Genomic DNA, 19,877 nt, shown 5'->3' with positions numbered 1-19,877 from the left:
ACTTACAGTGTGTTTCAACCATGCACCAAAGAGCATTGATTTTGAACAAACCAGATCGTAGTGCAGTATTTTTAAGTTCAGGGGATAAGGTTTATTGGCTTTATCTTGTGACTCCCACATATCTTGTTAATATTATTACACCTCATAATTAAGCATCACAAGCTTTGTGATGTTTTACTAGCTATCATGCCCCATACAACATCCCTCTGAAAATACTAAAGCTTAATAATACATGAAAAGGAAAATCTTAGATACGGTCAAGGTGTAGATATATCTTTAGAATTATTTTAAAAACGTATTGATGTGATTTTAATAATAAATTATTTTTCTGTCTTTCAGGAACTGTTGTTGAATCATTTATTGCAACGGCTTTGTAATCGCCTGACACTCTGGCTAGAACGTATCCCACTTGACATAGACTTTCTAGAATTTACATGTGCCCAGGAGCTGGTCATTTTTAGTGCCATCTCACATCAGATTCCCCTTGCACATGAAGTGTATGATGCACTTTATCAGGTCCACCAAATGGCTGTAACCAGCACTAACAGTGATTCACATGTCATAGTTTGCGAAGAGAAAGGAACAAATGGCCGTCCACGGATTTTACTATCTGAAGATTCTGTATCCCAACTGCTTTCTTCAGGATTTCCTGTGACATGTATTGCAAGGTTGCTCGGGGTGTCTAGGTTCACAATTCATAGACGGATGGTGGAATGGGGGTTGTCTGTAAAGTCAACCTACAGCAACTTAACAGATGCAGAGCTTGATTCACTTGTGGCAAAAATCCACACTAGCAATCCCAATGCAGGTTACAGAATGATGATGGGACTTCTGAGAGCACAAGGTCATCGAGTCCAATGGGATAGAGTTCGTACTTCAATGCATCGTGTTGACACTGCAAGCATCGTTTCCAGGATGTCACAGTTAGGATGTGTGGTTAGAAGGACATACTCTGTCCCCAGTCCAAAGTCCCTAATGCACATCGATACAAACCACAAGTTGATACGGTAAGTTAAGCATACACATTACATTTATTATGTACTGTATTCTCAGTTCAGTATATGTGACAGAAATGTATTATTCAAGGTATAACATCGTGATATTTGGAGGTATCGATGGCTTCTCCAGGAAGGTAAAGATTAAGACATTGATTCAATAATTGTTTTGTTCCATAACATATGGAGAATTTTTTAACTTGCCATAATACTTCAAAACAAAATTAGGTATATATTGCTGACAAATTTGGAAACGGGTGTACTGTTTTATATTTCATAATGCTGTTATTCTATTATTTATTAATTTAGATAATGTATCTTGGTGTCTCGAATAACAATCTGGCGTCGACAACACTGTCTTTTTTCCGTGAGGCAGTTCAGAAGTTTGGATTTCCAATGAGGTACAAAATTGTTCACTTGTAACAAGCTTTTTTGTTTGCATCAAGTAGAATAGAGCTTTGAAATATTAAGCTGATTTAAAAATAATTCAATATAAACCTGAAAGGTTATGCAAACAATATATGCTGATAGATTATTTGTAATCAACTTTTTATTTTATTCAATTCCTCCCAGGGTTCGAGGTGATCACGGAGGGGAGAACGTAGACGTGGCCTGCCTCATGTTTTCTGTCCGTGGAACAGGGAGAAGTAGCTTTATCGCGGGTAAAAGTGTTCACAATCAGAGGTTAATATTACATTATTTATTTAACCCTTATGCACTGTTCGTTTAGGGTGTCTACTGGGGTTAAGGGAATCTAGAGACCCCGGACAATAATAGTTGTTTTTAATTACTCACCTTTGTTTGTATTATACGGTTGTTCAGTTTATACATTAGAATGTTTTTGCAATTACAGTATGGCAAATTGTGTGCACGCAAAATGTTACCAGACATATTATATTAGTTATAATAACTTTAATTTGCAGCCTTCCTCTCCTAAATATGAGATTAAATTACATGAGCTTTAATTTTTAGGGCTGACCACTAATATTCATTTGTAATTTTTAAATCTTTTTGTACTCGTTTGCTTAAAACAGAATCGAGCGATTGTGGCGAGATGTGTTTACTGCAGTTACCTCCCACTTTTACAATGTTCTGCACCAGCTGGAAGAGAATGGACATCTTGATCTATCCAGCAGTCTTCACATTTTCTGCTGTCACTATGCCTTCATCCCACGTCTCCAGGCCCATCTCAATACATTTACAGATGGATGGGACAACCATCCCATTTCATCTGAGGGCAACCTCTCTCCTAATCAGCTGTGGCAACTTGGGCTGCAGTACCATTCAGAAGACTGTGACGAGGTAGGCACTTGCTTTTATCTTTTTTTTTATATTCAGATTTTTTCAAATAACTAATTTACAATTTCTAACAGATTCTACAGATTCCACAAATAGACTGGGAAAGCAGTGGTCTTGTCAACAGTGACACAAATTCTGGCATTCAGGTTCCTGAAATTGACTGTCCACTTACCTTGGAGGAACTTAATCAACTAAAGGTTGCTGTGAACCCAATGCAGCCATCAGAAAATTTTGGGGCAGATGTTTACATTGCTACACTGCAGTACATGCATAGCATTGGTTATATGTAATTGAAATAACAAAATTACTCAAAGAACAATTTGTCTTGATATTTTATTTGGTTTGAACAGTAGTAGAACATTAATGTAATGATTTCAATCAGTGTTTTGTCTTGCTACATCTGTAGCTGCCTCTAAACATCTTGACATGAAAATTAAAGCTTTAATTTCAACACAGTATAAAACTATTCACTTATTTAATATTACTTAAGAAGACTCTAATATATGTAAAATGCTGTAACATCTAAAACACATCCTTTAAACAATTTTGACATTAAGAACAAAAATGTCTTGATGTTCGAAATAACTTTCAGTTAACCATCTTCAATTGAAAACAGTATATGTAAATTCATACAAGGCCAAAACCAACATCACTGGTGGCAATACAGCTTTCCAGGTGTTTTCTGAACTGGTCAAAGGTTGTGTAATGAGCTGGTAGACGAAGAATGCAAAAACAGGTGGAGGATGTAGGGTGTTCTGCCTGTACCACCTTCACCTGCATGTCCTTCATAGGCAGCTCCCAGCCCACCCAGAATTTCACCAGCTGCTTCAATTTGCACTGATCAGCTAAAAGTGGAACAGATATAAAGGACACAGAAGAAGGTTACTAAAACACTGATTTTACAAAACTTATGCAAGTTTATGTAAAGATTATATTTATCAGTAACAGACATTTTTTTAGGTAAATAGATTTGCATCAGTAAAAGGCAGCCCGGTGTGCTATTAAGAAGGTATGAAAACAACATACCAGTCTCCAAAAACTGCCTCAGGTATCCAGAAATTCTGCATTGGGTGGTAAATGGGGGTTCATTATCCTCTTCTTCCTCTTCCATGGGCCAGATGATGTTGTTTAAGAGAACCTAATTAAATTTTTTTTGTATTCAACAAAGACATACTTTTACTGTACAAAATTAAGTAGGAATTTATGTTCTGATAATGAAAATAGAAACTACAATTTGATAAATTACCTGGATACTGCAGTCAGCCATTGATTGTTTTGGAAAAACTATAGATGCCACATCAGGTCGGGTCTCCAGTAACTGCCATACCTTTGAGTCTTTCAGTCCTTGTCTGAGCTGTTTTACTTGTCGCCAAGTTCGTGTCAGCACCTGAATATGAAAAGTATAATTTTATAAATCCTTATTTAATCCAACTTTATTGTAATTAGCAAGCAATGTGTAATGGTCATCTATTCCTTCCAGTTTTCTGCCATTTCCTTAGGGACTTGGCACAAAGGATTTAATGCATAAAACCACAAACTTACAATGTAACAGTTTACTTTCCCTTTGTCAGGATACAACAAAAATCAAAAAAACTAACTATTTACACTGTTCCAAGCTTTAATTTAAATATGGTTTCGAAGAACGGTCAAAAGACTGGAAGTCCCTTCCATCTTTTTTCTGGTTGCTTATGCAAACATATGACATTTGACATTAGTTAACATATGAAACATGATGTACTTAATATAATATCTCAAAGTATACAAATCAAATGCTGTTTCAAATAACAATAACTACATATCTCAATACAAATGATATATTACAGGAAAATATTACAAATCTCTTACTGCTCTTTATGGCTCTAACACAATGGTTTAATTGGTTAAACTTATTGTTTTTCTTTTGATTATTTTTTGTCCACATTGCGAATTTTCCACATAAAAATATAAGTCATACTAAGCGGTCTTCTGAACCATTGCATACAGTTCAACTGCTTACAAAAGAAAAATATAAATAAATACATAAAATAGTTTACCGCATGCTGTAGAAGATTGTGTAACAGCCAAGTGCGGTTGGTTGTTGTTAATATTGGAAGGTCCCAAGACATTGCCAGCTGGTTAATGGCTGTCTTTTGATCCTCAGGAAAGTCATGCTTTGAATCACCTACACCAAGCTTTATAAACAGTGAAAGAATATAATTAAGTGTACAAACATATTTACCTCTATCTATATGGCACCTAACAACTTACCATCTCTATTGTCTCCCTAATGTCGATGTCAGCCACATCTTCAATTGTGATGGTTGCTGTCTGGGGAGAGCCACCTAGTAATACATGTGTAATAGCTGGGCTCACACCTGCTAAAGAAGGCCCACCATGAAGGAAAGAATGACCAATAATCCTGCCTGCCATTACAAACAAGTCACTCTGCAAAAGGACTTGTGAAGTAGATGGAATAAGGTGGTCTGCTTGGCCTTCAAACAATGCAGTACCATTTCCATTCCCTATTTGTAAACCAGAAAAATGCAAAACATTTGAGAAAGGTTTACAATGTATTACTAAAATGGTAATACACAATGTTAACAAACTGGTAATGGACATTTTTATGGACAATTATTTTATTCTAAACCTCTATAGCTGTCTTTCCTCTGTACACTGCAAAAGATATTTGTTATACATGTATAGGCTGTTTTCTATACAATAGCCCCAGATTTTGTGGCTTAAAAATTATAGTTCCTTCCAATTGACAATTCAGCAGAAACAACCAACATATTTAGTCTGTACAAAACTATCCTATAAACAAAGATAAAGACAGCCTTACAGGTTTTGAAAAATATAGGAATGAATAAAAATGACACTTTCTTTTTTCAAAGTTGCATTATGTTCTTTGATGATATTCCTTGAAACAACTAACCAACATTAAAAAGAAATCCATTTTGCAGCTTGTGCATCACCATGCTAAAAAAATGCCGTTGAACACAATCTCCTGTGGCAATGTCCCCTAAAAAATGTAAAAATGTAAAATTCACTAATAATAGGTGAAAAAGCTGCATCATAAAAATCATAAATAATAAAAGGATTATAGTGTATGACATGCAACATCAAATGAAACAGGCTGTTTTGTTTATGGTAATGTTTTAGTTATACAAGTTATTATTAGTTTATAAGTTAAAATTATGGTTATATATTTAGTACCTTCCAGTCGGCATTGAAGAGGTCTAGCCCAATCAATTTTGGGGACCTTGTAAAAATTTATTATGGCCCCTTCCTGATCCTTCATGTCCTCTCTAATGTCAATTCTCACTTTCAGTGAGGGTTCATCTTCTTTTTGCCGAAGAGTATACCGCCTGAACAGTATCGCTGCCCTTTCTGGAACTTCAATGTTCTTCCATTCTGCAGCGTCAACAAATGTAAATTTCATGTTATGGATTTTAAGGAAAGAACTTTTACATCAAAATTTAAAATTGTGAAACAATAAACCACAAAATCAGTACCATCCCACACTGAAGGTGCACTTTCAACTGATACAGATGGTCCAGGTCTTAAATCATCAGGATCAAGCTGAAGTGTAGTGGTACTGCTATTGGTTTGGGGCAGTGATGAGGCATTTCCATCAACAGAATGTTCATCCATAATCGAAGTTAAACTCTCAGGGAAGCTACAGTAAAATGCATAAACACAAGAAACAAACAAAACAACAGAATATATTTATGTAACATGTAGATTGTTAACTTTCTGATATGATCCCAAATGTTTGATCTTCCCAGTTTTTTTTATTATTTTGTGTGTATGTGTGTGTGTTGTCTTAGCTGTATAATCTCTCACTACAGTTCGCACCTAACATTTCTACAATACCTTTCTCCACATGAACTTGCATGGTAAGGCATCACTTCGGCAGAAAATTCCTCACCACATATTGGACAGGCATCCTAAAAAATTAGAGATTCAATACAAAATCAGACAAGACTACATTGTCTGCTTATGATTTCATGACATGCAAAACTAAGCAATCTACTAAATAAAACTTTTGTAAGTTTGATAGTTCTTAAATTTTGTAAGTTTGATAGATCAATAATTTCATACAGTAGAAAATGTAATTTGATATATTTATAATCAATGTTCGGTTAATAAACAGAACTGCATGTTTCCTGTGAAAAAATACTGCATGTCGACTTCACAGTGGTTCCTACCAGAACCAGTCAAAAATAGTCAGAATAGAAAAATGTGTTATATGTGCATCCTAGTGATTCTAAATAAGCCAAAAACACAAGTTGCAAATCAAAATTCATGATTTACTTATACAACTTTTGACAATTTGAACAAACCCAAAACTTACATATTTTTTGTTCTTCATTGACCTTTGGGGATACCCAACCTTACTAATCTCTTACCAGATAAATTATATCAGACTCAGAGCTCAATCCATAGCCCTCTTCGTTTTCTTTTTCTTTGTCAGATTCAGATTCGATCTGAAAAATTTATAAAAAAGCATCATTATAGCTATACCAAAATATTTATTTATTGTTGTAACGTACAGCAAATCCATATAATAGACATTATAATAATTATATTTCAGTACATTGCTATATTTAATTTTTTGAAAACAGTATGTGTGAGTGAGGGGGAGCAGCTGAGCCCAACATATACACAGTAAGTGCTAAAATAGCTCAAGAAATCTAATATTGCACCTGACACTGGGACATACAGTAAAATACACATCTAACTTCATGTAGTGGACTCTAAAGACATTTTAGATCTATTTTAACATATACTTTTTTCTTTTTTCACTCACAGTAATATGACTTTGGCATTCCTCAAGGTGACATGGCAGCAACTGTAATGGGACTGATGCACCACAGGTCATGCAGATGTTTTTGGGCATATTTTTAAATTCAGGTGCATCATAGGGCAATGGGGTTATATCGATTTCTTCTTGGAGGGGAACGATGTAGATTACATTCTTCCCATTGTTGGAGGAGGCCTTCAATATTTTTGCTGTGTAGCCTTGGGAACCCTGGGGCAAAGTGGCAGTTTTTCTTTGTCCACTGCCCCCTTTTACATAGACAGATGGAAAACAATAACAGTAATGGTAAAAGTATCAAAAATATGAAATTGCATATGGCTTCATAAACTTACCAGAGGCTCTTTGGAGTAGCCAACCACCCCTTAAACTTTGCAACTTTGGATACTCTTGAAGTAGTACTTTGGTTATCTGAAAATTAGAAGGCATAAAAATTTGTAACTACTTATTGGTAACGTCCATTTGATAACACTGTTATTCCTTTTAAAAAATTTTAAATACAAAAAAGTTTAAATGATAATGGAAAAAACAAGAACAAAAACTCATATCTTTATGATGTTGTATAAACAGTTTTACAACATGGCTCACCTCAGTATGATCTGCATCATCTGCAATATTTACAGTTCTTCTGCCTAGCCCTGCTTGTAAGAGCACTGTTTCATCTTTGGGAGTCTTTTGGGAGTTTTTTGACAGCAAGCAGAACTGGACTTCCAAGAACTTCACACATGTAACTCTTGCAGGTTCAGGTGCCATTTTTTTTAATTCTTTTACGACTTCCATGGTAAAGTGCAGGAAAAGCTCTTTAATAAAGAACAAAAATCATGCCTTAGTTGAAATTATGACTCAGCAAAGTCGAAATTATGACTTACTAAATCAAAATTGACTTAACTCAACATTATCTCAACATTATGAATTACTAATGACTTAAAAACTCAAAATAATTAAATATAAAGTCGAAATTATGAATTAAGCAAAGAGGTGATGACAAACAACCATCTAAATGTGACACTTCATTAATTCTTTGTGAATTATTAATCTAATGAAACATAAACTCTTTATAAGAAAGTTTTTATATGATAAAAAAAACTGAGGGATTCTGACACAATTATTTTACCTTTGCATTTCTTGCTGTACTGTGTTTGGCCTACTAACAGCCTGGCCAATCCCAAAAGAAGCACTGGTACCAGGTTGAGGTGCCATGGTGGGAGAACTGTTGGAGTTCCCATGTGCTTGAGGGCTGCTATGCCTCTGAATGCAACTAAGCAGATTCCTGACAGCACTCTCTATTTCTGTATTCTGCTCCTGTAGAAAGAAAACAATGTGAGTGTATTTACATAAAATACAACAAACAACAATATTAACATTCAATCAATTAGCATTAACTAGACCCCCACCCCAAATTAATGGTAAAGGTTAACCTTAATTATTCAATTACAAAAAGATTCTTTATGGGTCAAAAATGGTCATTTTCATATAAAACGTACTTAAAAATCTTTATTTCGTGACATCAAATCAATAGCTAAATAAATAAATTTACACTGCATAATGTGTGAAAAAATTTACACTGCATACTTCACATTGGGTTATGAACAATTATACTATGCATGAACATTTATTTAACCATGTAATTCAATAGATTAGGGGAGCACAATTATATATATATATATATATATATATATATATATATATATATATATATATATTACTCTATTATACCGTTACTTATAAAAACTACAGAACCACCTAACAGTGTCATTAGCTTAGCTTACAGTATTGAACGTATCAACAATTAGTGTCAACAATTATTAAAAACAGAAACTTACCCTCGGATTATTCGATGCCGCCATCCCGACCACCACCAAAAACGGCGCGAGCTCACTGTTGCCAGCTATTTTCAACGAAAAGGCGCTAAAAGTCGCTAGATTACGTCATACGTTCATTTGCATATTAGTGACGTCATCGCGTTCTACCGTTTCTTTTTAACAGCCTATGGTTAATAAAGGGATATTTATATTTGCACTACGCTTTATGTAACCATGTAAATTTAACTAAATGTATTGCTGTTTGAATACAGTATATCAATATAGATGTGTAGTGAATTTGCAACCTCTCAGACGTAATAAACTCAGACAAGTTCTGAAACTCTCTTAAATCACCTCTGTGATTGTGAACTAGAAAAAAAATTAACGGTCAAATTAAATTGTTGAAATAAAGGAGAAGCAGATCAGTTTGACTGAACAAGGGAAATATCTACACACTAGGTGATCAGCTCTCAGGCTGTAGGTGGGAGATGCTGCTGTACGAGGACTGGCTGGGCCGCCTGTCAGTGCTCTGAGGCGGGGGAGGGGCCGGCCAGCGGCATCACCCGCAGCTCGTTGAGAAGAGTAGGGACGGTACAGTATGTGTCCCATGACAGTCTATAAAAATCTCCAGTAACACAAAAAAGTCGCTAGATTTGTCGCTAGTCGCTTTTTAAAAAATGTGTCGCTAGGGGGGTCTGAAAAAAAGTACGTAAGTTGGCAACACAGCGTGAGCTGCCCTGTGTGCTGACGTACAAAAACGTCCCATTTCATTGGCTGGCTCTAGCCAATCAACTGACTTTGCTGCTCTTTTACTGGTATGTACATATTCGTCAATTTAATGTTATAAAAAGGTATCTTTTTATAAAATAGTTTAAAAAACCTTAATAATAATAGTAAAATAATCGTACAAATTATTTTTTGCACCCACGTTGGCTGTTGCCATTCATTGGTCGAGCATCAGCCAATAAAACGGCTTTACCCGCGCCCCGCCTCCAGCTCCTCGCGCCTCTGGATCTTCAAGTCTCACAGGTAGTTCTGCAACAGGAATCTCGCGAAATGTGTTGCAAATGTTAGAGCTCGTGGATTTGCACATGTACAGAGAAATCTGAGAGGTTGTGAGTGCCGACTTGTGCTTGTACAGTGAAACTGCAATTTGTGCACAGGTAAATTGGAAGCACACACGTGTGTCTATCATTTTGTTTTTGTGAATGACATTTTACAAATACACAACTATTAATCTGCAACTTCCAATTCAAAACACAAGTGTGTGGATTGTTGTGTGTGTGTGCAAATCGAGGATTTCAGCTGTTCACATCAGAGCTGTAAGTGTACATTTCAACCTACACATACAAATATTCTTATCACAAGTGCTCACATTTACATTTGCAAGCTCTCGACTTTCGCAACTGAATTACCTTCATAGACTAACAGTTGTTTATGAATCCTGTTGAATAACTGAAAATAAATATGCACACAAACCTCCAGCACCACTTTCCACAGAGAAATGCTCAATTGAAAAATTTAACAGTTTTGTTACAGTGACTGACTAACTCAATCTCAATCTTATTACTGAAATATTGCTGCTAGATATATTTTTGATGATACATTGCTCTGACAGGCCTAACATCATGCAAAACCTCTTGTTTATGGACCAAAAGAAAATCATATTTTGTTAAACTGTACATTTCTTTACAATTCAGTGGTAAGAAATGGATATCTTATATTTTACTATTGTTTACTAATTTTTTACATTTCCCTGAATAAATTTCATATTTTAAAAACCCTTGAGACTTTGAATCAGTATTTGGTCATTACTTAAATCAGCATTTAAAGCAAATGTTAAATACAAAAAACTCTTTATATGTCAAACATAATAATTAAACTTCAGAATTATGAATTGTTGTATCCCGATTTTATAACTTCACTGTGCATTAAAGACCAGGACAAATATACACACACACACACGTGCACACACACACACACACACACACACACACACACACACACACACACACACACACACACACACAGTTGAAGTCGGAATTATTACCCCCCAACCCCCCTCCCCACTCTGAAATTTTCACAGTATGTCCGATAATATTTTTTCTTGTGGAGAAAGTCTTAATTGTTTTATTTTGGCTAGAATAAAAGCAGTTTTTAATTTTTAAACACCATTTTAGCTCAATATTATTAGTCCCTTTAAGCAATATTTTTTCAATAGTCTACAGAACAAACCATCCTTAAACAATAACTTGTCTAATTACCCTGACCTGGTAAACTATACACACACACATACACACACACACACACACACAAGTATCAACTTGCAATTTCAAAATTGCATATTTAAAAATATTTTCACACATAGTAATTAAATATGTGTGGTTCTGTTTGTTTATTGTTATTATTACTATTTTGTAATTATTTTATAATTTTGGTTAAAAGATTATTAAATAAACTTTATTGCTAATAAATCATTACACACTTTTGGGTGACATCACCATACAGTTGTCCCCCCACTTTTAAAATGGCTGCTACGCCCCTGCTTACCCGTGTTCAAGGCGGAGAGCGATGGAGAGCCCGGCACGGCTCACGCGTCTGCGGACAGTAACTCACCTGTGTTCCTTCATAAAAAGAAACCAAATAGGAGCACAAAGCCAGGACCCAATAATTTCACCATTTATATATCTGCTAGTAGATGGAAAGCTATAAAGCCTTTGTCTGGCGGCCGAAAATTGCAAAAATTGTGGACACACATCCTATATGACAAATTCCGTCGACATAATCCCTGCTGCACATTAGTTTTTACAGATCTCAGCACTCAAAATTGAGTCATAGTCGTAAATATAGAGGTCCTTATATGATGATAAAGGCTTCCTGTTCATTTAAAACATGTAATGCACATTCCATTTTTTGAATCGCAAAGAAGCCACATGATGAAAAACATATTCCAGTTCTTGTCACCAGAATAGGTACTGTTACTCATTTAAAAGGGGAGATGAGATCTCGCCAGGCCAGTTACACGAAGAGAGGCAAGATAGCAAATGAAAAGAGGAAAGGAGTTAGTAATATTTGTTACAAAAACCTGAGTCAAACACCAGTTCCTGAGTTGATGGCCAGGAACATCACAAGAAGTCTAACTAAAAATGTTATCAAAGTGATCACTTGTGAAATAAATAAAAGTCAAAGACTAAATGATGATGTCATGCTGGAACTGATGCTGATACAGAAAGTAATGAAAGAAACGGATCTGTCATATCATTACTTTCCAGGGTGTGTACAACACCTTCAAGTGGATCCCTTTGGGGTGCATCTTTATACAGAAACAGGAATTGCCATTCTTATTCAGCATCTCAGAAAAGGTCCAGTAGCGTTGCATTTGGATGCGACTTGGGGTGTGGTGAGTCACATTCCAAATCAACCAAAAAGAGTGCTGTATAACAGCATCTACCAGGACATGGCAAGGACAAGCCTCCTCTTCCGTTTTCTGAGATGGTGACTAATGATCACACAATACCTAACATTGAATTTGCAAACGGTTGCAAAGGTACAAAAACATACGGTGTACTGTGTCAACCAGGTTGAGACGGATTATAGCTGGGCACTGATCCAAGGGGTTTTGTTGTCATTTAATAAGCTTAACATAAACACTTACCTGGCTGATTAAAGGAAATCCAACCGTAACAGATTTCCATAAAATCACAAAAATTCATCTTTGCTCCGCACACATGATAAAAGCGGTCCATGGAGCTATTGGCCGAAAAACATCAGACAAAGGCTTGAAGGAGTTTGCCACACACTGTGTGGCAGAATTAATTAACCCCAAAAGTTTGGAAAGAGGATTGGAAATTTTCCAAAATATATGCAACCTCTTTTGGCCAATTTCAAAAACCAAAATTGTCAGCCAGAGTCTTCGTGACTACATCTGTGGGGTTAACATTCCTGAGGAAATTTTCAGTGAAATCACAGTGGATGACTACATTCCTCCAGCTGCAACTCCAGATGCAAACACAATATTGGCCAGGTCACCATTTACAAAGGAATTTGTATGTTCTTGAGGCTGTCAAGTCTACAGTAAAAGTAGAGGAGGAAACAAACACAAACAAATATCACTGCCCAGAGATACTGGAAATTCTGATGAATAACTACATGGCAATTTTTCCTCTTTGGTCAGGAATTTTACTGGGTGACCTTAGAAAATATTATGACACAGAATCAGTCAAAGATGAAAGCCAACAGAAAGCACATGACACAAATTGTTATGCAGAGGTTTTGTATTGTGAAAGACAAGATCCTTAAAAAAAACTGCACCATCGTCCGGGTACATTCATTCAAAAAATGTACACAACACTGCAGGGAAGAAAGAGCACGTTCTGCAACACAATCTACCGGACAGATTTTTGCTGAAGCGTTTCAGCTTGAAAAAACAGCCTCAATGTCACGGTTGCAGGTTTGTGCGCTTTTCCGGAGTGTCTGTTTGATCACGTTGGTTTGTTTTTGTTCTCCTCGTGTATTTGTTTTGATCACGTGTGATGACGGCACTCAGCTGGCTTGATGAGCTCGCCAGCTGAGGCTCATATTCGGGTCTATATATGGGCCACGTTTTCTGTGTGTCTTTGTCAGTTCGTTATGTGTGCTTATGGTGTGCTATTCTGTCTGTGTGCGTAGGATCTGAGGACTATTTTCTGGACCCTGTTTCCCATCTGATTCCTGCCCGATCTCTCCTAGCACTAGCACCATTCTTTACTTGATTTTTGTTTGACTTTGTCAATAAATATTATTTTGTTTAACTCGCACTTGGATCCCTCTGAACATTCATTTATTCGTGACACTCGAGGACTGTTAAAGGGCCATGAAACCCCCTCGTTTCAGCAGGGTGTTTTCACACCTCTACTTTGGAAAAAGTCAGAAAAGTGGGCGTGTCCAGCTCTGTTTAGGGGGGAGTGTCAGAGGAAGAAAAGAGGCTTGGTGTGGGAGTGTCTATTTGGGCGTGCTGAATTTCAGAGTCAAAACACACAACCAAAAGTGACTGTGTTTACATGGACATCTGTAGTCGAATTATTTGCCAAATTATTAAATGTTGGACTTTAACTGCAGTTTGGCTCTTTAATTCAGGGAATTCATTCATGTCCCTCGTGACAAATGAGATATTTGATTCGAAGAATTGCTCTAAGCGTGTATTTTCATGCAAAATCCTACACAAGGTTATAGTTTGGTTGTAGTGCTAACTTGTTTACACTCGGTGCAATAGTTTGTTAAATACGATTGAAATATGAACTGAATAAACAAAGAGCACTGGTCGCTCACTTACCAAATCTGTAGAGACAGGACAATCTACAGCAACTAGAGCCACGTCTTTATGAAGAGAAAACTACAAGCGAATCCGGATCTCAGCGTTTGCAGATGAGAACAGCTCTCAGGTAAACAATAATCCTCCTTAGACATGTAAGTTATTGTTGTCGAGCGTCGCGTACACTGTTAATCCACACGTGACTCCAGATGAGCTGTCACAGAGAGAAAATGAAAACAAAACTTAACTGCAGCAAACTATAAAAGCAACACTTCACGCTTGTTTTGCCAACACAACGTGGTGTCTCTGTCATCTAAACACTGTGACAGTAATGAATATTAATGAAGTTGCACAATAGAGCGCGCTGATTGGTTTGAACGAAGCTTTACTCATGCATTAATGCAGCAGGCTGTAAGACGTAATAAGACACACTCTGGCACAGACGCCCAGTCTGCATGCTGGAATACTATGGCGGCATATCAATGCCAATATTAATCGAGCGCAGAGGTGATGTTTGCGCGCGAGGAGAAGTGAACCGTGATCAGATTACAGGTTTACACGCGAGAAAACTACAGCTCGCGAGCACACAGGGGATCTTCACGCGTGCGCTCAACTGATCCAGCGCGAGAAAACAAGTCTCGCGCGCGCACATCATCATCTGTGCGCACAATATACGCTCTCGCGAGCGAGGTCATGCATACAGAGCGCGCGCGCGATCAGTTCTCTCCGCTCGCTCGCTGGTTCTTCTCTCTGCTCGCGCGAAACAGTTAGGATTTTTGTCAGTCCTGGGGCGGGACTTGGTTCACTTGTTATCTCTAACGCTATTGGCTACCTTCCCTTTTCCGGAAGTTAGTCGGGATTGGACGCTGTGATGATCAATTAAGACCTAAGGCGGGAAAATCCGTAACGTCGGGTCACCGTGGCGTTGAATTAACGTTAGAAGATGGAAAATCAAAAAGAGGTATGTGGTGGTGATTATTACCATGTAATGTTTACTTTGCTTACGTGTTTGGATACTGAAAGTGTTCAAATTAGCTGACCTTAATCAGATTTCTGTTTGCTTCACGAACCCAGTTAACATTGACTCGTTTTTAGATGTAAAACATTAATATATGGCACTATTTATTTCTTATAACTGTTAGTTCAGTTCCCTTACCTTACATATACTGATTTTATGCCATGTACTGTACATGCAGTATATACACGTGCTATTTTAGACCTTAGATTTATTATTGTTTTTTCTATTGAACACAGGCAGAGTTGCAGAATGCAGCCAGGCATGTCGTTAATCTTTTGCGTAATGCCCTCGCTGCAACCGAATCAAGCTGTTCCTCACCGGGGATGAGTAATTTAATTGTGTTGTGCTCATTTAGTTTTAAATTGAGACAATATAGACTATTTCTATTTATTTCTGCAGACGAAGGTCAGGTTCAGAGAGAGCAGGGCAGCAGGGTCCAGTCTGCAGTTAGAGCGCAGCAAAGTTTATCTGCACCAGGGACAGTGGACCACAGCATGGCAAGGTTTGCATCTCTTAAAGCAGCCAGCATTATATGTAATTTCTTCTGTCATTTTAAGTGAATCATCTTAAAGAGATAGGTTACCTAAAATAAACATTTATACACTCTTTTAAGTGATTCCATACCTTTGAGTTTCTTCTGTTGAACTCAAAATACTCAAGATATTTTGAAAAATGTTAGAAACTTGTAACCATTTTTGTCTATAGTATGAAAAACAAATACTATAAATGTAAATGGTTACAGGTTTACAACATATTTCAAAATAGCATGTCTTCAACAGATGAAAGAAATTCAAACAGGTTTTAAACAAGTGTAATTAAATGATGACACCTTTTTTTTTTTAGTTTTGGGTGAACTTCCACTTTAATACTAGAAAACAAAAGCAGCACAGTAGCAGCCCTTAAGTACCATAATTTAAGCATAAATCTAAAGGATAACTCAGATGTTGCAATTGTCCAGAGAATGTCACTTTAGATGAGCAGAGCCCACCTGGATTTTTCTTTAAAACTTATTAAATATATGGCTGACATATTATTATGCTTTTTCTTTCAGAGCATTTCCTGGTTTGTTTAAGGGTCGAAAAACCCCTACAGCAAATTCCAAAAAAAGACCCAGCAGGTCAACACCAGTGCAGTTTTTTTTGATAAACAAGAGCACTGATAGAACCCCAAAGGCCTCCGATGAGTCAACTCTTTTACAGGCTGGATTAGGACGGAGGACTGTTGCCATCCCAGAAGATGCAAATCACTCAGAGGTTAGACATTTCAAGTTTTTACATACTGTACAGAGAATGGGAATATTGCAGAGCAACGAATTTAAAGAATTTTGAACATGGTAGTCTGGATCTCATTGACCTTTCATATATACACTGGTTTGCTATAACATGTAACTGCTCGCACCACAAATAAAGAAGAAAATCATATATTGAAATAAGTCATTGCGACAGCTTATTCATACCCTGTCATTTACGGACAAGCTAATTTATTTATTTGATCCACTCCCTCTGCATCTGTGCTCAGCTTCTGTAGTAGTAGTTATCTGCAAAGTGTGGAGTGTTAGGTGTACTCCTGTACACTGTAAAGAATTGCTGTTAAAAAACGGTCAGATTCTACGGTAAAATAATGTTTTTTCACTAAAACAGTAATATTCTGTTAAAAACAGTGCTTTCTGGGTAACATTTTTGTTTTCGAGAAAGAAACCAACTGCAGAAAACTGTGAGCTAACAGAGTTCAGATTCGATGTTTTGAAGTCTGTGTTTGAAATCACGCTTTGTGTCCTTGTTCACTATTTCATACACTAGTTAACTAATATAGTTCACCTGACAGTTTTAATGAACACTAATGAGTGAATTCAGACACTGATGAACACCTGCTGTTAATAATTACAATTACTGAAGAAAATAAACAAGAAACACAAACAGTGACTTGAGTTACAACATAAAATAAAATAAAATAAAATAAAATAAAATAAAATAAAATAAAACAGCTTCAGTCTCAGCAGAGGATCTTTAAACAACTCCACAAACAACAGCAGACACACTTATTACTGACTGATTTGACTTCCATACTATTCTCATTGAGATCCAACAGAAATTAAGGTGTTTTTTGTGTCACCGTAATGGAGTGAGGGGCTGATTTAGTTGGGCTCTTCACCCTTGAACTCTTTTAAAAAGACTTTCCATCTGCTTGAATACAGAGTTTACAAAATGTTTGTATTATAGCAATAAAGTTGGGAAGTCAATAAATAGAGAAATCTATTTATCTGAAATTAGTTCTGATAAATGTTTTGGTTTAAATCTGGAAGAAGGGCCTCATGCAATAGATTTTATGCTTAGTTGCAGGTATTAATTTAATTAATGAGAAGTGGAAACAGAAAAGATACCTCCGTAATTACTTAACAGTTAAGAAATAACATACAAAAACAGTTCAGTTATGACAAATACACACTCAGACCTCATGAATCTGACCTTGTATCTCAACAATGGTAACAATTCAAATGTTTCATGCTGCAATGCATGCTGGGAGTGGCATGGTACAAATATCCCAGCATGCATTGCGGTATAAATAAATGTTGTATAATGAAAAACAGTTTTCTTTATTTGTGTTTGATTCTGCTGTTGTTTATGTTTAGACTTTCAGTTGCCTGTTTGTGAGTTAAACTGTTAATTTTGTTAAATTTGTTTTCACCATTATTGAGGTTCATATGCTGATTATTGATGTCTCTTTGAGTGCGATTGACACCATAGAGCAGTGTTATTGTCCAAGATATTCTTAAAAACTTCCAGAAATCTTTGCCATATATATATATATATACATATAATGTAAAACAATAGATTTAACATTGATTAGGAGCAGTAAATTTTATTATACAAAATGAGAACAGACTCTGCCATTTAATAGCAACATGAACATCACCAGATCTTATTTAGGTTTTTGGCTGGCTTGCCACATCAAAGGAGCTTTTTAAACAAAGTTCTTAACAATTGCAGCAGCCAAAATATATAAATGTTAAAAATGACAGGGCTAAGAGCCCAACTAAAGCAAACTCTGTTCTCCATGATGGTGACGTAAAACTTTAACTTTTTCTCAAGAAGAACTTTAGTAGATGTTATACAAAAATACATGTATTAAGTAATAAGTGTAGCTGGTGATGATGTTTGTAGAGTTGTTTAATCATCCGCTGATCCTTTAAATGATTAAATCATTTGTTGTTCTTCAGGTTATTTCATTAAAGTTTTGACTAAAGTTCTGACTAAAGTTTTGTATGTTCTGTTCTTGTTTTTTTCCCTTCAGTATTTCTTCATTTGTTCATTGTTAATCCTCAATTATCATTTAATTAGTCAGTTAATTAATGAATTTACTTCAGCTTTGCTCCATGTTTCTTGAACACTCAGTAGTGTGGACACTTCAATTAAAACTGAAGTATATGCTCTGGGGTTTAAAGGGTTAAAGGTGTGAGAGGTAAAAACACAGTGTAAAAATGTATTTTAACAGTAATATACTGTTAATTTACACAACGGAAGTAGACTGTAAAAAAAACAGTATATTGCTGGCAACCACAGCTGCCAGTAGATTACTGTTAAATCAAGGAAAAAACAGTATTTTACTGTAAAACCTGAAGCTAATTTCTTCTGTCTGTCACCGTTGTGGAGGAGAGTAGAGCCAGTGTATGAGTTAAAGATGAACAATGAACTGCTGATGTTATTCTGCATGTTTCTCTATTTAAAGATAGCGGCTGTTTAGTTGCTGATGCTGTCAGAATCTCTCTGGTGATTCCAGATTTACATGTATGTGTGCTGTTGTGAAAAATAAGACATTAGAGTTAAACCGAACTTTTCTAATCAACTAAAATAAGTTATCATTATAAGTATGCTTCTAAGCATATAATAGCACATTACTTCATAAACTCATTCAGCAGTTGACCAAGTTGAGGCAGTTGCTTTCAGTGAGCAAAATGAGTTCACTTGAGTATTGTGTAAATCAATGTAGTCCATGTATTTTTACAGCAACATACTGTAAAATAACAGTACATTGCTGGCAACTGCAGCTGCCAGTATTTTACTGTTTTTTAACGGGACAATTTTTAACAGTGTAAGAGAACACTGAGGGGGCCCTTTTTAAAGTTAAAATTAATTCATATAAAAGCTGGTATAGTTGTATTTAAAGTTGTATTTTTTAAAATTGTAATTGTTTTATTTATTTTAACACATAAAATTAGTCATATTTCATGAAATATTGGTCAATTATTTTTAATACACAGTTACTGTTTAATTTGTCTCAGGACCCTGAAATGCCACCCATTTCTACAAAAGTGAATCAATCCAGTGTCAATGTAGGTTGTTCAGTACCATCATTCCAGATTAAGATACTAAAACTGCAAAACTCTTTTATTAATACCTAATTTTTATATGATAAACACATCAGGAACAAGCTAATTGTTTATTTGTTAGTTTGCACCATACAATTATTTTGGATTACTTTTTAAAATAAGCATAATCAATGTCTTTTTTAAATCTACATATAAGGACACCAAAGACCCTGACACTGAAGTTCCATCAACATCCACTAAATTGGATACATTTAGTGGCAATGTAAGTAGTAATTTAATGTTGCATGGGGGGTGGGGGGGGTTCTCTCAAAATTAAATCTTATATCATTTATATATGTTTATATCCAC

The 19,877-nt window shown here is 36.0% G+C and overlaps 3 protein-coding genes across 7 annotated transcripts in view; 2 read left to right on the top strand and 1 right to left on the bottom strand.

Moving 5' to 3' along the window:
* The window catches only part of LOC103910797 (uncharacterized), a 1,018,570-nt gene that overhangs the window by 706,641 nt on the left and 292,052 nt on the right, over positions 1-19,877 (top strand). The gene's annotated exons all lie outside the window — the stretch shown is intronic.
* Positions 1,204-4,290, top strand: LOC141381977 (uncharacterized). Its single transcript, XM_073949077.1, has 4 exons — positions 1,204-1,396; positions 1,569-1,679; positions 2,030-2,297; positions 2,369-4,290. Exons 1-4 carry the CDS (start codon positions 1,308-1,310, stop codon positions 2,582-2,584), a joined length of 684 nt encoding a protein of 227 aa, XP_073805178.1. The 5' UTR covers positions 1,204-1,307; the 3' UTR covers positions 2,585-4,290.
* On the bottom strand, positions 2,342-8,385 carry LOC141381976 (uncharacterized). Its single transcript, XM_073949076.1, has 14 exons — positions 8,207-8,385; positions 7,681-7,892; positions 7,428-7,503; positions 7,084-7,343; positions 6,683-6,760; positions 6,147-6,220; positions 5,786-5,949; positions 5,487-5,684; positions 5,206-5,292; positions 4,542-4,795; positions 4,328-4,465; positions 3,541-3,681; positions 3,321-3,432; positions 2,342-3,139 (listed from the first exon to the last, which is right to left on the bottom strand). The coding sequence occupies exons 1-14, from the start codon at positions 8,316-8,318 to the stop codon at positions 2,922-2,924; spliced, it is 2,124 nt and encodes a 707-aa protein (XP_073805177.1). The 5' UTR covers positions 8,319-8,385; the 3' UTR covers positions 2,342-2,921.

This window comes from Danio rerio, chromosome 4 (assembly GCF_049306965.1).
Source record: "Danio rerio strain Tuebingen ecotype United States chromosome 4, GRCz12tu, whole genome shotgun sequence".
Classification (NCBI taxonomy): domain Eukaryota; kingdom Metazoa; phylum Chordata; class Actinopteri; order Cypriniformes; family Danionidae; genus Danio; species Danio rerio.
The sequence above is the reverse complement of the archived record's forward strand: the minus strand, read 5'-3'. Positions and strand labels throughout refer to the sequence as shown.

Coding starts and splice junctions, on each gene's coding strand:
- LOC141381976 (XM_073949076.1), bottom strand. CDS start 8,318: ATGGGAACTCCAACAGTTCTCCCACCATGGCACCTCAACCTGGTACCA. Junction 6,761..7,083: donor AATGCCAAAGTCATATTACT/GTGAGTGAAAAA, acceptor TAAATTTTTCAG/ATCGAATCTGAATCTGACAA. Junction 5,293..5,486: donor TCTTCAATGCCGACTGGAAG/GTACTAAATATA, acceptor TACATTTTTTAG/GGGACATTGCCACAGGAGAT.
- LOC141381977 (XM_073949077.1), top strand. CDS start 1,308: ATGTATCTTGGTGTCTCGAATAACAATCTGGCGTCGACAACACTGTCT. Junction 1,397..1,568: donor AAGTTTGGATTTCCAATGAG/GTACAAAATTGT, acceptor AATTCCTCCCAG/GGTTCGAGGTGATCACGGAG. Junction 2,298..2,368: donor ATTCAGAAGACTGTGACGAG/GTAGGCACTTGC, acceptor AATTTCTAACAG/ATTCTACAGATTCCACAAAT.